The 20,105-nt window shown below is 57.5% G+C and overlaps 1 protein-coding gene across 2 annotated transcripts; it reads left to right on the top strand.

Annotated features, from left to right (window-relative positions):
- The first annotated feature begins 5,031 nt into the window (after positions 1-5,031).
- On the top strand, positions 5,032-19,614 carry PDLIM4 (PDZ and LIM domain 4). Of its 2 annotated transcripts, XM_082620301.1 has the most exons (7): positions 5,037-5,209; positions 9,680-9,831; positions 13,377-13,458; positions 18,162-18,343; positions 18,560-18,723; positions 19,048-19,165; positions 19,297-19,614. In XM_082620301.1, exons 1-7 carry the CDS (start codon positions 5,117-5,119, stop codon positions 19,499-19,501), a joined length of 996 nt encoding a protein of 331 aa, XP_082476427.1. In that variant the 5' UTR covers positions 5,037-5,116; the 3' UTR covers positions 19,502-19,614. The 2 variants fall into 2 exon arrangements, with proteins under 2 accessions (XP_082476428.1, XP_082476427.1); XM_082620302.1 differs by lacking the exon at positions 19,048-19,165 and having other exon boundaries at positions 5,032-5,209.
- Positions 19,615-20,105: the final 491 nt, after the last annotated feature.

Raw genomic sequence — 20,105 nt, 5'->3', positions numbered from 1 at the left:
GCCTTACCTGCACCTGACAGCCATGTCTTTCCCCCTGAGCTGCAGAGGGAATAGTCCTGCTTATGCTAGAGCATGGAGATGATCGGGCCAGGGCCAGGAGCGTCCAGGAAACAAAATGAACAGTCCAGTTGCTCCCTGATCCCTCTGCTGTTCCGCCTGGAGAAGCTGATTTGTAAAAGGAGGTACTTTCTCTGCACAGGGACCAGTGTGGCTGGCTGATAGAAGCCTTCAACTCTCAGGGGAAGCTGGAAATTTGAGAACCCCTGCACTGGACTTCTATTTTGGGGCTACAGGTAGAACTGAGGCATTTGGTGCTAGGAGAGGCTGGGTGATCTAGGGCAGGCTGCCTGCACCCTCTGGCCTGAATGAGAAGTAGGAGGGAGGGTAAGATGGGGGTGTCCTTGAGGCAGGGGCTGAGACCATGGTGGCTTTGTAAGCTGCTTTCCTGAGGCCCCAGTAGCACAGCACTCAATTACATGGGCCTCACCGCCACCTCCAACAGCCTGTTCTGTCACTTCCCTGCCTGGGCTGGGCTGAGCTGCCCCTGGCTCTCCCACCTGTCTGCTGCTTCCCTCCACTCTTCCCAACACCCTCTACTCCCAGGCCTCAGGGCCAGGGCCTCCCTGGGCCCAGCTGGGTAAACCTGCCCCACCCTGCTGCGTGGCAGTCCCTTTGTTGGGTCCCAGAGCAGATGGGTTTTCTCTGTAAAAACAGAGACAAAGCAGGTCTGACAGGGGTGCTATTGGGGATTGCAGGTATGACTGAGACACATCTAGTCCCTGGTGCAAGGGGCATGGCAATGTCACCAATGCAGCGTCTAAACCCCTGATCAACTGCTTAGAAGCTATGTGAGCTTGGGTTGGACACTCACCCTTTCCAAGTCTCGGTTTCCTGATGAGAATTGGTTCTGCTTTTGCGTCCACCCTGGAATCTGGCTCTGGGCCAGTAACTAGGCTCCAATTGTTAGAATTGGCTTTCTCCCTGTTTGGACCTTCAGAGACTGGTTCTCTCTAGAGCCTCTAGCCTCTCAGCCCCCAGAGGAGGTACGGCAGAGTGGGGAGTCCCCACCACACCTCCAAGTCTAGTGAATCAGGTCTAGGCTAGACACACAGGGGGCACTCAGTAAGAGTTTGTTGAGGGATCAAATGGCACAAAACTAGAGCTGGGAAACTCCCTTTGTCACAGGCATGCCCTCCCCTGTGTTCTGCTGCACCAAACACAGCTCAAAGGCCAGCTTTGTTGCCTCCTTGACTAGCCTTGTCATCCCAGGATATGTGGGGCATCAGATCCTCAGCCAGCCCAAAAGCTACACCACCCCAGACCTTCCTTTTGGATGTCGCCTGGTGCCCATGCCCTTGGCTGCCTTCACCCCTTTCAGAGACCCTCAAACCTTGCCTAGGCCCGCCTTGCTCCCTACCACTGTGGCGCCAAGCCCTGGCTCTGCAGAAGGCCCACATAGCCCCTCCCCATCCAGCCCTGCCACAGACTGCTGTCCTCTCCACCCTACAGACTCACAGGTTCCTAGCCTTGACCAGCAGGCCTCTTGGAGAGCAGACCCCAAGGAGGCCAGAGGCCATGGGACCTGGAGTCGGGCCACATTAGGCCACATTAGACCACACTGAAATGGGGGCTTCTCAGGATCTTCTTTGGCTACCCTCTGAGCCCTGGAGTGGCCAGTACTGAGGAGTGGGCATCCCATGAAGAGGAAATGCCCCATCAAGATTCAGATCCCCTTGGAATCCAGGCTATTGACTGAAGGGAGAGAACTCAGCCTTGAAGGAAGGATGTATTGGCCTGAATGGAGCAGATTCTACCCAGAGACCTATGGCCACGGGGCCAGGACAGGGAAGGTTAGGGTCTGAGCGCTCTGGCCAGCCCCTGGCACCTCACAGGAAGGTGTCCTAAAGGGCTGCTCCATCAGCTTCACTACACACTCCACCCAGGGCTGCTTCCAACTCTGGACGGTCCCTGGGGTTGGCCTCAACCTCAGCCTGAGGTTGTTCTTGTTCTGGCCCTTCCCCCCTGCTCACCCTGGGCTCAGTCCCAAGGGCATCTCCCAAGGGCATCTGTTCCTGCTGGAGCCTGCCAGTTCATTGGGGGAAAAGCATTGTAGCTTCTCCTGACCTTGGACAGACCTGGCCATACACAGCAGACCTAGGCATAGTGCCCTGAGCTACTTGGGGCTCCCTTGAAAGACAGGGCCACTGAGTGTGCCTCCAAGACAGAAGGAGCAGAAGTCTTCCCCCTCCTGGGCCCCCTCATGCCCTCCCTGCCTCTCTCTGGGCTGTGGCCTGGGGGTGAGCTGTGATAATAATTCCCATAACGGTAATAATATTGTTACTAACAAATGTTTTTGAACACCCTCTGTGTGCCAGGCTCTCTGTGGGTGCTGGGGAAACATAAATAAATAAGATAGACACAGTCCTTGTCCCCATGGATGCCTCTACCACAGCCCTGGGCAGGCATAGGCCATGGCATATGGAAAGCACTCAATACGTTTTTGTTGAATGAATAAAGAATGCATGAAATGAGCAGTCTGGTTATACTCAGCAGCACAGATGCCTGGTGGGGTGTGCAGTGAACAAGTGAAGGCCACTAGGGCAGAGGTGAGGCGTGACTCAGCCACCACCATCCCCACCTTGGAGAAGGCTCCCAGACCCTGTAAATTGTCCCATGACCTGGTGCTCCAGCATGATAGAGATTCAGCAATACATCAATCCCCCAGGAACAAGGGCATTAAGCATGTAAAGGAAATTCTGAGAGTTTCCTGGAGGGAGTATTGGGGATGTATTGGTAGCAGCTTGTCTAACCTGCTGTCCAGGATGCAGGGTATGTCAGGAGTGAGCCTACAGTGTGGCCCCTACGAAGGGCTGCTTCCAGTCTCCAGGAGCACAGCCTTGTCCAGGCCTGTGTCCTGTGGGAGGGTGCTGTCAGAAGTGGGCCTCTGATGTCCTCTCAAGACAGGGATGCCATCAAGGACCCACTGTGGGGGTCACATGGTGACTGGCATGGACCCTGGAATTACCCCAGAAACTGCTCAATGAAATGGGGAAAGTTTATTCCCCTGATTCTAAAAGAGCCACTCCCCACCACACCCCTGTCTTCAACCCTCTGCGAGAAGCCTTCAGAGATGGATTACACAGCCCAGATGCTGAAGGGCTAGGAAAGTCATACTCGGGAGGACCACTTCTGCAAGGGGGTGATACGCTCCCCCCCCCAAATGGAAGTAAACAGGAAGGTAATGAAGGGATTTCATGATGGTGGGTGGCGGGGTTGGCAGTCCCTGAGGGTGTGTAAGTTGGGAGAAGGAAGCAACGTCTAAGGAAGAGTTTCAGGAATCCACTATGGGATGCCTTGGGCAGGAACTTCCACAGATTCCTGAGGTCCCCCTCACCACAGCAAAGCTCTGCACCATTTTCATTCACCATGGCTCTTGGAGTCCCGATGAGGTTTCTGACCACCCAGCCATGCTGTGCACTTAATCCTCTGACAGTCAGTGATAGTGATAGTTGCCCCCAATCTTCACATCATTCAATGGGGTCCAAGTCCTGGGGAGCCTCTGGCCTAAGGGTTCCCAAGAGACCATCCAGCAGCCAACTCTCTTAATGGCCCTTCCACTCGGTCCCCGTTGAGCCTAAGTCTGTACAGAGCTGAGCAGAAACCTTCTCCCTCACAGTATTGAGAGCCCAATGGCTGGCACTCCCTGGATATGTATACATACACACACACACACACACCACTGCCACACACACCACTCATGTTTCTCTGCCAGCTGAACAGACAGCAGCACCCCGTCTCCCAGAGAGGCATCCATATTCCACCCTGAAGGGCACCCGCACTTCCTTGGACTAACCTAAGTTTGTCCCTCTCAAGCGTCCTCCTTCTTGAGGTGTTACAGATCCCATAGACACATCTTACCCCATAACCTGTTAGCATCCCAAGGGCAGCATCCATAACAGAACTTGGACAAGAGGGCACACAGGGTTATCAAGAATGGCTAAATTAGGGGCCCCTCAGGGTCTGGAATGACAGATAGTGCCGCCCTGATGTCGCCAGACCAAAGGGTCCAGGAGGGTCTGAGAGTGGTAAGTGGGGCCCCGGCTAGGCCATGGCACCTGCAAAGGCTGTCCCTGGAGGACAATGGTTGAGAGTGGAGAGAAGACTCGGGAGGGTCCCAAGAGAAGGGCTGCCCCAAATTCCACTCCCCTCAGTACTTCACACACCTCCAACGTGGCACAGCCAAGACCCCAGCTACCCTAGCTGCTCCTTTTCTAGGTGGCCTGGGGAAACAAAGCTCCTTGCAAGGGAGGAGGGAAGGGGGTCATACTCACAGGGATAAGGCCTGGAAGGACAGCGCAGCTGGAGAAGGCCTGAGTGTCCTGGGGAAGCAATGACACCTGGAAAGACAAGACAGGGCACCTTGCTTCTAAACTCAAGTCAGCGGTCACCTCTTTCAGAGAGCCTTCCTGACCTCTCCAAATGAGGTTGGGTACTTTTTTGTTCCTGCTCCCATACTTGGCACTGCCCGCTGTCATCCTGGGTCTGTGACACTGGCCCAGGCCTGCTCAGGCCCAGGGCTCCCCATCAGTGCTTGCTCGCTGTTCAGAGGACTCCTCGCACTGAGGGGTGGGGTCGCAGGTTTGCCTGCCAGGACCTTGAGGAGGTTTCGGAGCAAGGCACGGCCCCATCCCCCATCTGGGCTGCCCCTGTCCCCCATCCTTCCCCGGGCTGGGGCGCCGCCCCGCAGAAGCGACTTCAAAGGGCCAGGCTTGAGCTTCCACAGCCGGGCTCCGGTCCGTGGCCCGCAGAGCGGAGGCCGGGGCAGGATCTCGGACGTCGGGGCCGTTCCAGTCCCGGCTCTCTGAGAACCTGGCGGGGGTGCCGGGCTGCAGGAGGCCGGGGCTGAGGGGCGGGTCCTCTGAGCCCCCCGAAGTGGGAGGGTCGGGTCGGCCGCGGGGCCAATCCCGGCGCGCGGGGAGCAGGGGCGGGGGCCGGGCGAAGGGGGGTACGGGGGCGGGCGGGCCTGGGGCGGGGCGCGGCGTCCAGGCGGCGGCGGCGGCGACGGCGGCGGCTCCTCAGTGTCCGGCTCAAGCTCCGGCCGCAGCTCCGGCTCGCGATGCCCCACTCCGTGACCCTGCGCGGCCCTTCGCCCTGGGGCTTCCGCCTGGTGGGCGGCCGGGACTTCAGCGTACCCCTCACCATCTCGCGGGTGAGTCCAGCGGCCACAGGGCGGCGGGGAGGTCCTGAATCTGAGACCCAGTCCTTACAGTCCACCCGGGACCCGGATCCCCGACGTCCTGGAGGCTCGGAGGCCAAGGGTTGGCCTTGGTGACCCACAGGCTGTAGAGGAGGCTTCCAGGCTGGGCAGCGTCCCCACAGCCCCCTCCCCCTCCCGCTGGGCCTACCTGCCCTTATCCCTTGAAGGATTCCCCCCAGGAGTTCACAAACCAGCCTCCCTGATGGCCTCATTCTGGGGGACTCACTGCAGGCCAAAGTCATGGGCCAGAGATCTGGACTGATCTCCAGAGGCCCAGAGATGCTGCTTCCACTGAACCCAGCCTGAAAATTTCGAGCGAAATGACTTGAGAGACTCCTTCACTTATCAAGGGTCCCTGCCAGTAGAGCTGAGTGATCGCAAGGAGGTCTGGGGTCCTCTCTGAAACTGAAGAAAGAAAGATCCATCCAGTTCCCCACTCTGGGTTTGGTCAGTCTCTCATCCATGACCTCACTTGTCCTAAGGGGAAGTGACCAGGAGGAATTTTTGGCTTCCAGGGGAAAGGGAGACTTGACTATGCAGTTGTGAGACCCCCCTCGCCACAAGACACACAAGGCCAGGGGCCAGGATAACCTCCGCCCAGTTCCTCAAGTTTCTGTGGCCATGCACTGCCCCAGGTTTAGGCAGAGGAGGAGGAGGAGGGGGCACCACCCTGGGCGGTGGCTAATCTGAGGAGGACAGAGGAACAGAGGACATGCCTCGGGCCCTGTCAGAGGGGGTGCCCGAACTGGGAAAGACAGGATCCTGGCCCAGCCTTGGGGTCCCATATTTGAAGGGCCAGAAGAGGGGACTCAGTGCTGCCCCTGGGGGTGCCAGCCTAGGGGACAGAAGAGGAGAGAACCCAGGCCCTGCCCTTGGGGGCTCCCAGTCTGAAGGGAAGAGAGAAGGGGACCTGGAGCCATCCCTTGACCCCATACAGGCTGCTCTGGTCTTCGGGGCCCTGTATCGGGGGAACTGAGAGCACCTTCCCCGCACCCTTCCGCCACCTCTCGCCATGGGGGCTGGACCAAGCTGGCTGGGCTTTCAGAGTCTTCTTTCCAGTTTAGGGGAAGGGGTGGGCACCTGGTGGAGCATGGAATCATGGAATCCCATTTCTGGGGGCCAGGGTGACAGGCAGGCCCAGCTGTCCTGGGAGTTTTCCCACATCTGCCCTCACCCCATGGCCACCAGGTCCCTGGGGCTGAGTGAGGTGGGCCTTCAACACATCCGGGAGCCTTTCATCTCCCACTTCCCTGAGAGAGCCCTGCTGGGGGCCTGTGTGTGTGTGTGTGAGAGAGAGAGAGAGAGAGCGCATGCACATCTGTGTCTGCCAGTGAGTGTCATACTGTGTGTCCACCGAGGCAGGCTGTTGGGGGTGCTAGGCCAGCCGGCGGGCCAGGCACCCTGGGCGTGAGGCCGCTGACAGGCTAAGTGGCAGCGGCTGACGGCCGCAGGCAGCAGGGAGCAGAGACATCTGTTGCCCACGCGGCTGCCTGCCCGCCGAGGAAAGGCCTCCACACGTCACAGCGGCAGCAACAGCAGCGGCCTTGTTTGGAGCTAATCGGGATGCAGGCTGCTGGCAGGCAGATAGGCTGGAAAGGGTTTACCAGGAAGAACACCCCCGCCTTGTCCCCCCAAAGTCACAGAGCAGCAGCTAAGGCCTGAGGAGCCAGGATGGCTGAGCCTGGGTTTGGGTGGGATCTGGGGAGATTTACGGGGCTGAGGAGACACAGGCCACAGCTTGCCCAGCAGGTACCTCAAGGGCAGGTCTACAGACACTGATGATATGTGGGAGTGTCCTCACCGAGGGGGTTCAAGACCCGACCCCTCCCATGCTTACGGGACTTCCCCCACCCAACGGAGACAGCCACACTCAGACAGAGAGGAGGCTGGCTGCCTGGCAGAGCTGGGACTATGCAACCTCAGCCCACAAAGCCTCTGGGAGCCCCCCCAAACATTGCCCAGGGCTCCTTCCTCACAAACTATAATGACTACTGGCCTTGGAATCCTAATGGGTTGTTGCTACCAGGTCCCTAGAAACTAGTGCCTGGAATGAACACCACCAACTGTATGCCCAGCTCCCTGTAGGGGCTTTTTGCATCTAGGCCAGGTGGAGTGACACAGGGGCTTTAAATGTAGCTGCTATAGGTGAAGGGGCTGGTTCACGCCCCAGCCTCCCAGCTGACTTCACCACTCCCCTCTCTCTTCCTTCTGTCTATCCCGCACTCAGCAGCCAGAGGGATCAGACTGAATTCAACTCTGTCCTGCGATTTCCCTGTTTAGAATCATCTCGCCTGGGCCTACAAGGCCTGTGGGTCTGGTCCCTCCTTTTTCCTCTGATTTCATGTCTTCCACTCTCTCCTCACCGATATTTTGGTGATATTTTTGCCACAGGAGCCTGCTTTTGCTTTCACTCCCAGATGAGCCATTACACATGCTGATCCTTCTACTTGGGACACTCTCTCTCCCCTCACTCCCTTTTGCAGAAAAGCACACTGGTTAAGAGCATAGGATTTGGAATCGGTTGGTCTGGACTGAAATCCTAACTCTGCCGTTTATCAGTTGAGTGTCCTGTACTTCTCTGGACCTTGGTTTCCTCATCTAGGAAATAGGCTTGCCTTGAGGACTAATGAAACAATGCATGTAAAGGCAGTTGGAAGAGTCACGGTTTCCTGGCCTCACGCCCTCTCTGACCAGAACTCCCAAGCTAGTGGAACTGGCAGAGTCCCAGCCACCCCTGCTTTCGAGAACTTCCTCCACCCACAGGGGCCTGAATGCACCCCTTGTGCTGGCTGAGTCATCCTTCAGCTAGCCACCCCCCTGAGGAAGAAGACTCCTCTCCAGCATGGGGACTGGGGCAAAGTGCCCCATCCCCAAAGCCTCTCTTTCTTCATCTGAAAATAGGGATGAGAACAGCCTCTGTCTCATCAGGTGGTTGAGAGGTTGCCATGAGCTAGTTATGGCTAAAGCACTGAGCCCAGGCCATGTCACAGAGCAGGTATCCGTGTAGAAGAGGGGGCCTAGAGCAGGGCCTTGTGGGGAGGGTGGGATGGTGCCAAGTGGGTGCCTGCCCTGGGAAGACAGGCCTGTGTAGGTGCCCATGCCCTACAAGGGAACATTAATGGTGGGCTGGTTGGCTGAGGGTAGCATGCTCCAGAAGAACATTCCTTGGGGCAGCCTATTTCAGGGCAGGTTGCTTGGCAGTACCCACACCAGGACTCCAGCCAAGGAGCTGCCAGCACCTCAGCTTTGTCCACTCACTACCGAGAACTGGCTAAGCTGAGCCTGGCCAGGCCTCCAGGAGCTCCCACCCCAACAGGGACAGTGCCACTGACAGCTCTTGAGCCACAGCTTGAGAGGCTGGGAGGAATGAGGGTCCCTAAAGTCTCTTTCCAAAGGCTGTGCTGGGACCAGGGACAGAGTAAAGGATGTCCTGTTGCCTGAATTCCTTCCCGAGGCTGCTTACCTAGGCCTCCTGTGAGCTTATTCCCAACCTCATGTGGCACATGTCAAGGGACCAGCACTGTAGGAGGCTCCAGATGTGGACACTGCTTGACCCTCTGGGATCAACAGTGGCACTGGGGTGGCCTGAGTGTCTGTCCTCCAGAGGAAGGGGAGGTGAAATTGTGACCCGGGAGTGCAGGCTGGCAGCTAAAAGTAGATGGCCCTCGACTTGCCTGGGGAGGTGACAGCGCAGAATGAGGCACGAACAATGTTAGGGGAGCAGAGTGGTAAAGGGGGTGCACAGGGCCCTGCGGGACCCCAGAGGAGAGGCTTCCAGGAGAAATGGCCTCTGCTGAGAGCCTGAGACCTGAAGGATGAGGAGGCGTAAGCTGGTAATTAGGGTTGGGGGTCAAAGGAAAGTGTGTTCCAGGTAGAGGGAACAGCATCTGTAGAAGTGTGAAGGTGAGAGCTATCTGGTACCCGTGAGTACCCCCTTGACGTTCAGATGGTCTGGATAGAGTGTGGGTGTGTGGAGGTAAATGTGGAGGGGTGGGGATGAGAGGAAAAAAGGTCACTAAGGGTTTGAACGTCAGGTCAAGGGGCTACTATGTGGTCTGTCTGGGTGGGGCAATACAGGGTACATGTGACATGTGCATGCTTTGTATCTGCTGGAGAACACATATCCTTCTGTGTCCCTTGCATGTATGCAGGCTGCAAGAGTGACATCCCATTTGTCCCAGCCCAGAGGAAGCCCGTCTCATATGCCCTCATACCTCACCAGACCTCCAGGTGCTGGAGTTGGGCTTATTTAGAGCAGAGGCTCCAGCAAAGCCATGTGGGAACTCAACTTGCCCACCCACAGGTCACATTGGCAGCAGGGCTACACTGGCCCGGTTCTGAGGTTGGAAGGGGTCTAGAACAGAGCCTGCAGCAAGGCCACATAATGACCAATGTCCAGTCATCTGGCTTGTCCATCCACAGGTCCATGCTGGCAGCAAGGCTGCCCTGGCTGCACTGTGCCCTGGAGACCTGATCCAGGCCATCAATGGTGAGAGCACAGAGCTCATGACACACCTGGAGGCACAGAACCGCATCAAGGGCTGCCATGACCACCTCACACTCTCCGTGAGCAGGTATGCACAGGGCAGGCTGGGCCAGGATGATGCGGGTGAATCAGGGGAGGCTCAGTTCTGGGTGGCCAGCATCCTGGGTGAGCTGGGCCTCACACAGCCTCTCTGCTTCAGCTCCCTGGCACCCCACTCCTATGGAGCAGCACTTTCACAGGGGTTTGACAGGCACTGTTTGGAGATGCAGGTGGCTTAAGAGAGGAAGAAGCCCCCATTTAACCTATGGCTGGAACTATGCTGGGGGACTTATGGCAGGGGGTAGGCAGCCCAAAATCAGGGCTGAACTAAGACCTTGGGTAGCCTCAAACCGGGGGTGAGGTATGTGTGATTTCAGTCCTTTTCCCACCCATGAGTGACGAGCTTGATGACCAGTTCAAAGAATTTTATCGTTCAACACCTTGTTTAACTGTCAAACCAACTCAATAAGGTAAAACCTAATATAGTCTCCACTTTACACATGAGACAACTGAGACTCAGAAAGTTTGGAGGGTGCTTCAAGTCACACAGCAGAGCAATGGGGAAGCAAGATTTGACCTCAGGTCTCTCTCACTCCCAAGGACTCCATTCCTTCTGCTTGACTGCTGACCACTTCTACTGGCCCCACAGCTGCCCTGCCTCAGCTGTCCCCACTATGGCCCAAACCTCTGCCCTGCTTAAATCTGGATGCCGTGGACTGTGTAGTGCTATACTGCCCATCAGGAAGGGGAGGATTGGGGGGTCACCAAGCCCCATCTGTGCCCTGGACATGCTCCAGGATGGACGGTCTACCTGAGGCATCTCCAGCCTTGCTCAGGCTGATGGCAGTCGGCTGGGTCTGGGCTGGGCGGGATCTCCCTCCCCCTGTCTTTCCTAGATCCAGGGAAGTCAGACATAACTGCTCAGCTCTGCCACGTTCACTGTTAACAGCGACTTTCCACGACCCCATGTGGATGTGTGTAGGTGAATCCTCCCCAAACCACAACTCGGCTAACCAGGCCTTAGAGCCAGCAGGGCAGGGGATAATCCATGGGCTCAGAGCCGCTAAACATGGTGGGAAGCCTTCTGAAGTAGCCCCAGTTATGTCTGGCCCGGGTCCGTGTTGAAGTCAGGACCCCTGACTCTGCTCTCGGCGCTGAGTGGGCCCAGCTGCAGGTCCAGGGCCCTGTACACTCCACCTGGCCCGCAGTGAGGAGGCTCTGTCCTGGGAGTTCAGCAGAGCTGGCCCTCTTCCAGACTTTCTGGGCTCTTAGGCTCACCAGATGACCTCTGTGAGCCTGGGTTTCCTTCTCCATAAAGCAGGGTCACATTCATTACCCTCTCTGAGACCGAGGTACAGGCTGGCTGGGATAAGCATCAGCACTGCTCTGCCCACGAGGGGCCTCTGAGGCCACCCAACTTGGCTGGGTTCCTGGGCCCTGATTCACCTCTGGCCTTGACTCTGCATGGCTGAATAAGGGAAGCCCTGGTAGTAGTGGGACAAGGGGCAGGGGAGGCTCACAGGGGCCTGATTCAGGAGGTCCACAGAGGGAATGATGTCAGGGGAGGGTAGCAGGGTGGGGGCAGGGTGGAGGTCCTCCTTCCTTCCTTCCTTCCTTCCCTGGCCATTTGTTCCAAGCCAGGCATGGATGGAGCCAGGGGTCCACTGACCTGTTCCACACTGGGTATTTTAGCCCCCAGATGCTGCCTGGCCATGGAGCAGGTGAGAGCACACTCTCTCCTATCACAGATCTGGGTTCCAGTCCCAGCTCTGCACTTGAGAACTGTGTTGTCCTAGTGATTTAATATCAGAGCCCTTAGCTTCCTCAACTTCAAAATGGGGGATCTGGGATTGAGTGAGGATGACATACAGGGTCTTCTCAGTCAGGGTGAAAACCTGATGTCCTGTCCCCCAGCCCCCATCCCTAATTCTCACACATGCAGATTCTGGGGGATCAAGACACAGGGGCCACCTTGATCATCTGGGCCAGCATCTCTTCTCCTGGGTGCCTTCTCACTTGCAAGGCCTCTGACCCTGCTCTCTATCCTGCCTGTCATGCCAGGACTTATGCCTGAGCCCCCAAAGACAACCCCCAAAATGGGGTCTGTGGAAGATTGGCCTGGTGAGCTGCTTGGAGGGAGCTACTCTGTGCCAGCACTCCCAGAGCTCTACCTAGGCCAGCTTCCCTACCTGCCCTCTTGCATACAGAGGGCTGTAATCCTCCACAGACTTCTCCACAGGATGAAAAGTGAAGTAAAGGCCCAGCTTCCCTGCTATGCTTACTTTGACTGGAACTCAGAGCCAGGTATCCAGCAATCCAAGCTAACCCACAATTTCTGGGCACATTCTGTAGGTCCAGGACCTTCCTGGCATCAGCTGCAACCCTGGGGCCTCTGGTGAGGTCCCTGTCACCTATTACATGGGATATAAGATGGATTTGTACAGCCCACCATTTGGTGGGCTTAAAGATGGCAGATGGAGCTACCTGCTCAGCCTAAAGTGTGGAGACCTGGGGGTGGAGGTTGACACATGAATAAGCCTCTCATTCCAATCTTATGCCTTTGGGCCACTCTGATGGTGCCACAGAGCCTTGGTGCCACAGGCCTCTGAAAGGCTGTGGAGAAGAGAGGTAGCCTGCAGGGGACCAAGGAATGGGCAATGGTGAGGAAGAGCAGAGTGAGTGTGGACTACACATGTAATCAGATTGTTAAAATCCTCTGCTGAGTTGGGGGACAGGGGCAGGGTTGAGCTGCTAGCCCAGTGGTAAGACCCCTGAGAAGACCCAGGAGGCCCTGTGGGGCAGAGTGGGGACATTATTCCCCTTCGGTGTAACCAGCCTCACTCACACCCACCTGCCTGTCCGGGGTCCACACACCCTCCTGGCCTGCCTTCTCACTCAGTGGCAGGACTGGGCCCCAGGCCTGTAGCCTCTCGGCCCCCCCTGCCCCCACTTACGGCAGGTTTATGATGTTTTTCTCCCTCCTGAGTGGTGTTTGGCTTTTGGTTTCTATGGCGAAGCAGGAATTTCCTAATGGCCTGTTTCCCATCTGGGCTGGGCAGACATTGATGATGACTCTGCCAGCGGCAGCAGTAAGGGAGCTGCACCCCTCAGAGCCTCCATTCCACTTTTCCTAGGCCCACGGATGCCTGACTCCCAGGCCCCGTCAGAGGCTGTGAATGGAAGCGGGATGAGTGGATGGGCTCCTAGCTGATCAACGTGTAAGGCCTGGCTTGCTCCGCCATGAGCTTGGCCCTCTTTATGCTGAGCTTCCATAGGCCACAGAGAGGGTGAAAAGGGGGCGAAGCTTCAGGGCTTCCTTTCTAGGAACCAGACCAGAGGGGGAAGGAGCAGCTGGTGGAGAAGGGGCACACAGCCTACCCCAGGTGAGTGGCAGATCTAGAGTTGTGTCTCCTTGCCACGAAGGCCAGCATTCTAGCGCAGGGGAAAGAGTTGGGGTAGTATCCTTATCCATGCAGGGTACCTAGCCTGGTCCTGGGTGGCCCTGGGCCCAGACCCCAGCGCTTCTTGGTCCTAGTTCCCAGGCATGGTGGGCTAGTAAGCAGAGATTTCTGACCATCCTAATTCCTGCCACAGGCCTGAAGGCAGGAGCTGGCCCAATACCCCAGAGGACAGCAAGGCTCAGGCACACAGGATCCACATCGATCCCGAGGCCCAGGTATGTACATATACCACCTGGCCTGGCCTGGCCTGGCCTAGCTCAGAGCAAGCCCAGGGCAGAGAGGCCGGGCCTTGTCCACGGGTTTAACTGCATTGGATGTCCTCACTGTGGTTCTCAGATGCCCAGGGCAGAGAGGCCGGGCCTTGTCCACGGGTCTAACTGCATTGGATGTCCTCACTGTGGTTCTCAGATGCCCAGGGCAGAGAGGCCGGGCCTTGTCCACGGGTTTAACTGCATTGGATGTCCTCACTGTGGTTCCCAGATGCCCAGGGCAGAGAGGCCGGGCCTTGTCCGCGGGTTTAACTGCATTGGATGTCCTCACTGTGGTTCTCAGATGCCCAGGGCAGAGAGGCTGGGCCTTGTCCGCGGGTTTAACTGCATTGGATGTCCTCACTGTGGTTCCCAGATGCCCAGGTCAAAGACTGAAGCAGAAGGCTTCTCTGGGCTCTGTCCATGCTCCATCAGGGGCTCCCAAGGTGACGGATACCTGCTGTGGGCTCTGTCAGTACTCTAAGCAGTCCTGGATTCTGGGACAATAGTGCCTGTGGTGGGCAGGGACTGGGCCAGGCCTTGGCTCAGGGCTACCTCCTACCCAGCTGGGTTTCACTCTGTCGCCCAGTGTTGCCAGATCAGGAGGAAGTCACCAGGCTTGGGGGAGGGGTGGGGGACAGCCATAGGCTGTGAAGTGACCTCAGGCTGTGGGGCACTCTTCTGTCTCATCCTAGCCTTGGGCACCTACCTGGCCAGAGCCAACCTTAGAATATAAGGCACTGCCTTGCCCTATCCAAGACTGAAGTTTTCTCCTGGCCATTCTGTGGTTGCAGCTAGCAGACCTCAGGCTGCAGGCCTGTCTGCTCAGTCACCTTTCTGTGTATGACAAGCGTCACAGCTATGGTGCTGTCCTCAAGGAGCGTGAGGTGGAGCCAGGCTGCTTTAGGGCCTCATTTTGCCATGGGCTTGAGGGGTGGACAAGTGGGCAAAGCTGAGGCATCCAGAGTGAACTCGTTATTTCTGGGCCACTGAGTTTGGGCAAGGTGGAGACTCGACTGGTCTAAGATGGAGCCAGAACTTGGGACCCAGCATGTGGGACCATGGCCCCCTGGGCCTGCTCATATCCACTGTCTCTCCACAGAGGCTTTGCTGTACCAGAGGGAATGATTTGCCATGGCCTCTCCCTCACCCCCTATCCCAGTCCCCATCTTTCTCTGACATTTGTTCCCTACCTTGCTTTTGCTGGCATCCCTGAGGCCAGGTGCTTACCATACGCAGGGAGTGCCCATTCTGGAAGGGGAGAGGCACCTAGCAGTTTTGGGATGGAAGAAGCCAGGGGTCAAAGGAGTCTAGAGTAGGTATATGACTCAAGGGGTCAGAGAGGGCTCCCTGGAAGAGGGGTATCCAAGCCAAGACCTGAAGGTCTGGAAGAATAAGGGAGGCAAAGGGGCATGGAGAGAAGTGTGCCACATACAAAGTGAAGCACATACAAAGGCCCAGAGGTGAGACTGTGCACCGTAGGTTCAGAGAAAAAAGTCCCGGGGTGGCAGGGGACAGAGGTGAGGGCTGAGGGCACAGAGAGGCTCTTGGTTTCCTCTACCCAGGACCTCAGCTGTTCTTGAAGAGATTTGTGGCCACACCTGGGTCTCAGAAGCTTGTTCTGGTAGTTCCATGGACCCTTGGGGACAGGGGCTGGGGGGCATAGACAAATCACCCAGACTTGACATGGGCAAAACGGGAATAGCGTAGTACAGGCCCCCAGCTCATGTGTGAGCCCAGCTCTCGTGTGTAAGCACCAAGATGGATAGGACAAGGGGACCTGAGCTTTGGAATATGAAGCTCAGGTCTGTTGAGTCCTCCAGGAGAGGCTCTGGGCCAGTGGGGCTTGGGGCTGGAGAACAGCTCCCTCTGTCCCACACTTTCCCTCACTGAACTCCTCAAGGGCCAGGCTGCGGGGCTCAGGCTGGAAGCAGGGGGATTTTCCACAAGCAACAGGGCAGCCCCTCAGCTGCTGCCCCCCTTTTGTACTTAAAAGGTCAAGAGCTCCATGGGGGGTGGGGACAGAAACACCCCCACCCAGCCCCTGTAGGGCCGTGTCCTCAGGAACACAGATACAGGGCCCATTGTCTCCATACTGCTCCCACCCTCTCCCTGCAGGGGGGAGGGCGGTGGGCCCAGCTGGAGCCATCACAGGAGGGGAAGACCACAGCTGGCCCTAAGACCAGCACAAGGTACCCTGGCACTCACCAACTGGGGCTTCAGGCCCACCTTCCATATAGGGTCATTGGAGACTCCTTCTCTCAGCCCTCACGTGGGAACACAGCCCAGAGTGGAGGAAGGACGGTGATCAGGAAAGGTTTCCTGGAGAGGGTGGCATTTGAACTGAGAACCAGGTGATGGGTTAAGGCAAGCCAGGTGCAGCAGGCAGCGCAGAACTCAGCCTATCCTCTCCAGACCAGCAGGGAGCTGGAGCTTGGCCTCTGGGAGGTGCCACCTGCTCACCTGGATTTAGTGCCCACCTCTGTCTGAGTGTCCTAGATTCTGACCACAGTCATGCTGGAGCTGATGAGCAAACTAGAAGTTACCCCCATGCTGCTGACTAGCCCACTGAGACTTCAACAACCAAATCGGCAGCTGGCGGGTACTCAGACACGGGGAACACATGGTACCAGGCACACCATGGAGAAGGGAAATCCAGGAATGGGGGCTCAGGAATGCCCATGACAGCCATTCATCCAGAAATGGATGTGTGCCAGGCACTATGCTAAGTGCTTTGTATGCAACTGTCTCATTTTATCTCCACGAGGAACTTATGATATAGAAACCATCGTCCCCATTTCACAGATGAAGAAACTGAGGTTCAGAGAGCTGATGAAACTTGCTCAGTGAGCAAGTGATAGAGCTGAGACTCAAACCAACACTGAGGTCACCATGCGTGTCCTAACCACTGAGTTCAGACCTAGAGAGGCTGCTGCATGGGTGGCCATGGGAGGGGCAGTGGCTCTGATGACCCTGCAATAAACTCCCACACCCTGCTGTGTGGGGGTCAGTGAGGGCTTCCTCCCTCCAGGTCCCTCCAGCTCCCCCTTCCTGTTGAAGCCTGTTCTGTACGGGGCCCAGCCCTGCCCCCACGGCCCATGGCCCATCTGGTCCCCATTAGAGGCCAGGCCAGCCCCGGCCTGACTGCCCTGAAGACACATGTGTGAGAGTGCTCAGGTTTCTCAGAGGCTAAGGCTAAAGGTTTTTCTGCTGCTGTTGCCTCGTTGATGGGGGCCCATCTGGGCAGTGAGAGACCCCCTCTCCTTTGTCTGTTGGGGTGGAAGAAGTTGGGACACCACCCCCATTCAGTCACTCAGCTGCTAGTCTGCCCATTCCTCACGCCCCTGCCCAGCTCAGAGCCTGTAGAAAGCAGCAGCTTGGGCAAAGTCTTGCAGGCTCAACTGTGCCCCAGCTGGAGGCTGACCGAGTCCAAGGCTTGCTCTTTCCCTCTAGGGTAGGCGTCCTTTCCTCCCCACCTAGCATCCCTGTTCACACTGTAGAAGGGAGGAAAAATTTACATGTCACCTCCCAGACTGAGGCTGAGAACACCTTCATGGCCTGGGCGCTTGGGCCCCACCCCAAAGTCAGGCTGCTCTGGCCACCAACTGTGTCATGGAGGTCACCATGGTCATCCCCAGCATGACCAGCACTGGCTCCAAGTATATGTAACTGTGTCTGTGTGATTAGGTGTATGTAGGTGGAGGACTGGCTGGTGCCTATGTGTTGCCTTCATGCATGGGTATGTCTGTAAATGTACTTGTGAGAGTGTGCATGCCTGTTATCACACTGCTGAGGGCAGGCTTGTGTGCCTGCAAGCGAGGGGCAACATGGCCCTGCAGGGACAAAGATCTGAAGTCCCCATTCAGAAACCATGCCTGCAGAGATACTGACCTCTTCTCATGGACTGAGGAGGCATTTTCAGGGCATTCCTCCTCAAATGTTTCAGCCATGGGCATCAGGCTGGCTGTGGGGTGGTGGTGTGGGGAGCTTTGAGCCCTGGCCAAGCCTTTGCCCCTATCTGCTGTGTCTACAGAAGGCCACCTATTTTGGCCTGGGAAGCAGGAAATGGGGGAAAAAAATACAGGCCTGGAGGGGGCTGACCTCACAATGGTACCTTTAAACTTCAGCCTGCTCCCACTAAAGGGTCTTGGGACACAATGATTGATGACCCTTCCTGGCTGCAGAACAGAAATTCCTTTTTTGCATTCCCAACCATGGGCCCATCCAGTACCCAGCACAGTTCTGACAGAGAAGAAGACTTGGTATCAGGACCACCTCTGCAAGGAAGCCACACACTCAGAACCAGACATGCTGGGCTTAAAAAGCTTCTTGGGATGGTCCTGCCCCAACACTGTCCCCCATGGGCACTGGTAGTCAGAACCACCACAGGGCTCATGAGCCAACGTTGAGTCTCAGGGACTCAGGTTTTTGTGTCTGACTTTCCATGAGCATTTCTCATTTCTGCAGGGATTGAACCAGGCCCAAGGCTCAGTCTTTCCCCACAAACCCCCTCCCTGACCGGGAACCACAGCCGAGAGATGCCCAAGCAAGAGTAGCCAGCCAACACCCAAGAAGGCTTGGCATAGCAGGGCAGGGGTGGGTGTACAAGGAATGGCCAGAGGTCCTACCCCAGAGGGTCTCCCAGTGCCTCAGGGTCCTCTCTCTCCTAGGATGGCAGTCCAGCGACAAGCAGGTGGCCCTCAGCCACGGGGCTTGGGCCAGAAGATGGCAGGCCAGGCCTGGGATCTCCTTACGGGCAGTCACCTCGCCTCCCAGTCCCTCACAATGGCAGCAGCAGTGAGGCTACTTTACTGGCCCAGTTGGGCACCCTGCACGTGTCTCCACCCCACAGGTAGTACAGAGGCATAATCTTTGATGCCATACCCAGATCCCATCCTAATCCCCGAGCCCTTAAATCTCACACCAGGTCCCATCCTGACCCTTAACACTTGATCCTTGGGTCTCAGCTGATTGCCTTCTGACTCACGAAACCTCACCAGACCCTTGAGCTGGCAGAGTGAAGGCTGGTACTGCAACCCTGTCCCTTAGTGCATCTTCTTTCGCCCAGCACTGACCTGGCCAGAGGCCTTTCGCGGAGCCGCGACTGCGGAGTAGACCTGGGCTCAGAGGTGTACAGGATGCTTCGGGAGTCGGCCGAGCCGACGGCTGCGGAGCCCAAGCAGTCAGGCTCCTTCCGCTACTTGCAGGGCATGCTAGAGGCCGGCGAGGGCGGTAAGATTTTACCTCACCCGCCTTCCCACTCCCTGAGGTACCGAACTCCGCGCCCCCAACCAGCCCAAGCCACGCCTTTGCGACCCCACGTCCGGCGTCCCGGCCATTAGCCCCTCCCCCCGTGTCCTCAGCGCGCTCCCACACACCTCGCTGCGCCCGGGCTTTCTCATTCCCACCCAACCCCTGTCGCCGTTCCAACCCCCATCCCAGTCTCTTTGCCGGTGGCTACGGAAGCCGGGCCCAGGCCCATACTCCGCAGAAATGAAGTTTTTCCCTTTTCTGACCTCCGCACCGGGCTCTTGCCAATCGTGCTCTGGCTTTCAGGGGAACGGCCCGGGCCTGGCGGCCCCCGGAACCTCAAGCCCACGGCGGGCAAGCTAGGCGCTCCGCTGAGCGGCCTGCAGGGGCTGCCGGAGTGCACGCGCTGCGGCCACGGCATCGTGTGAGTACCTCCCCTGTCTTCCCCACCCGCCCCCCACCCCCGTGGTCCCCTGACCCCGCCCGAGGCCCTTAGTGGGGGCGTGCTCTCGGATCGGTCAGCCCCTGACGCTGCCCTCTCCGATCACCCGTCAGGGGTACCATCGTCAAGGCGCGGGACAAGCTCTACCACCCCGAGTGCTTCATGTGCAGCGACTGCGGCCTGAACCTCAAGCAGCGCGGTTACTTCTTTCTGGACGACCGGCTCTACTGCGAAAGCCACGCCAAAGCGCGCGTCAAGCCGCCTGAGGGCTACGACGTGGTGGCGGTGTACCCCAATGCCAAGGTGGAACTCGTCTGAGCAGCTCCCGGAGCCTCCCGTCCCCGCCTCTGCTTTTTTTTAATGTCCCCGCGCACCCGTGTAAATATGTTTGCGCCCTGCCTCTCTAATAAATTCCCTCTGCTTGGCCTCAACCGTGTCGGTGCCCTGGCCTGCCTCCCTCCAGCACAGGCCATGGCTCCCGAGTGCTACACCTGTTCAGGTGCCAAGCATTTTCTTAGGCACTGGGTGCAAGGGGGAGCAAGACAGGTACTGTGCTGCCCTCAAGGAAGCCACAGCCTGGGTGGATGGCAGACATGAATCACAAGGGCAGTCCTGTTAATAGGGAAGCGAGGTCTGAGGTGCTAGAAGAGGACGTCACGCCAAAGGGTTTGACCTGGATGGAGTCAGGGAAAGTGTCAGCTGAGAACTAAGGGATGAGGGAGGGAAGAGCTCTACAGCGTGAGGAACTGTGTGCAAAGATATGTCAAAGGCGAGCACAGGCAGCAAAGGCCCCGTATGGGCACCAGCACGAGCGCGGGCGGCCCCTAGCAGCTGCGGGAGGGACTGCCCCGCGGGGGATAGGACTAGGGAGATCACCGGTTTGGTTGGGGGCGGTATCTGCCTCCCGGCAATCTCAGCATTT

This window comes from Mesoplodon mirus, assembly GCF_964341445.2.
Source record: "Mesoplodon mirus genome assembly, chromosome: 5".
NCBI lineage: Eukaryota > Metazoa > Chordata > Mammalia > Artiodactyla > Ziphiidae > Mesoplodon > Mesoplodon mirus.
This window is presented reverse-complemented; position numbering and strand designations above follow the sequence as displayed.

What these genes read in the sequence shown, in the direction of transcription:
- PDLIM4 (XM_082620301.1), top strand. Translation starts at nt 5,117, where the DNA reads ATGCCCCACTCCGTGACCCTGCGCGGCCCTTCGCCCTGGGGCTTCCGC. An exon ending in CTCACACTCTCCGTGAGCAG is followed by an intron (nt 9,832 to 13,376) that starts GTATGCACAGGG and finishes TTCCTGCCACAG; the next exon opens with GCCTGAAGGCAGGAGCTGGC. An exon ending in CGCTGCGGCCACGGCATCGT is followed by an intron (nt 19,166 to 19,296) that starts GTGAGTACCTCC and finishes ATCACCCGTCAG; the next exon opens with GGGTACCATCGTCAAGGCGC.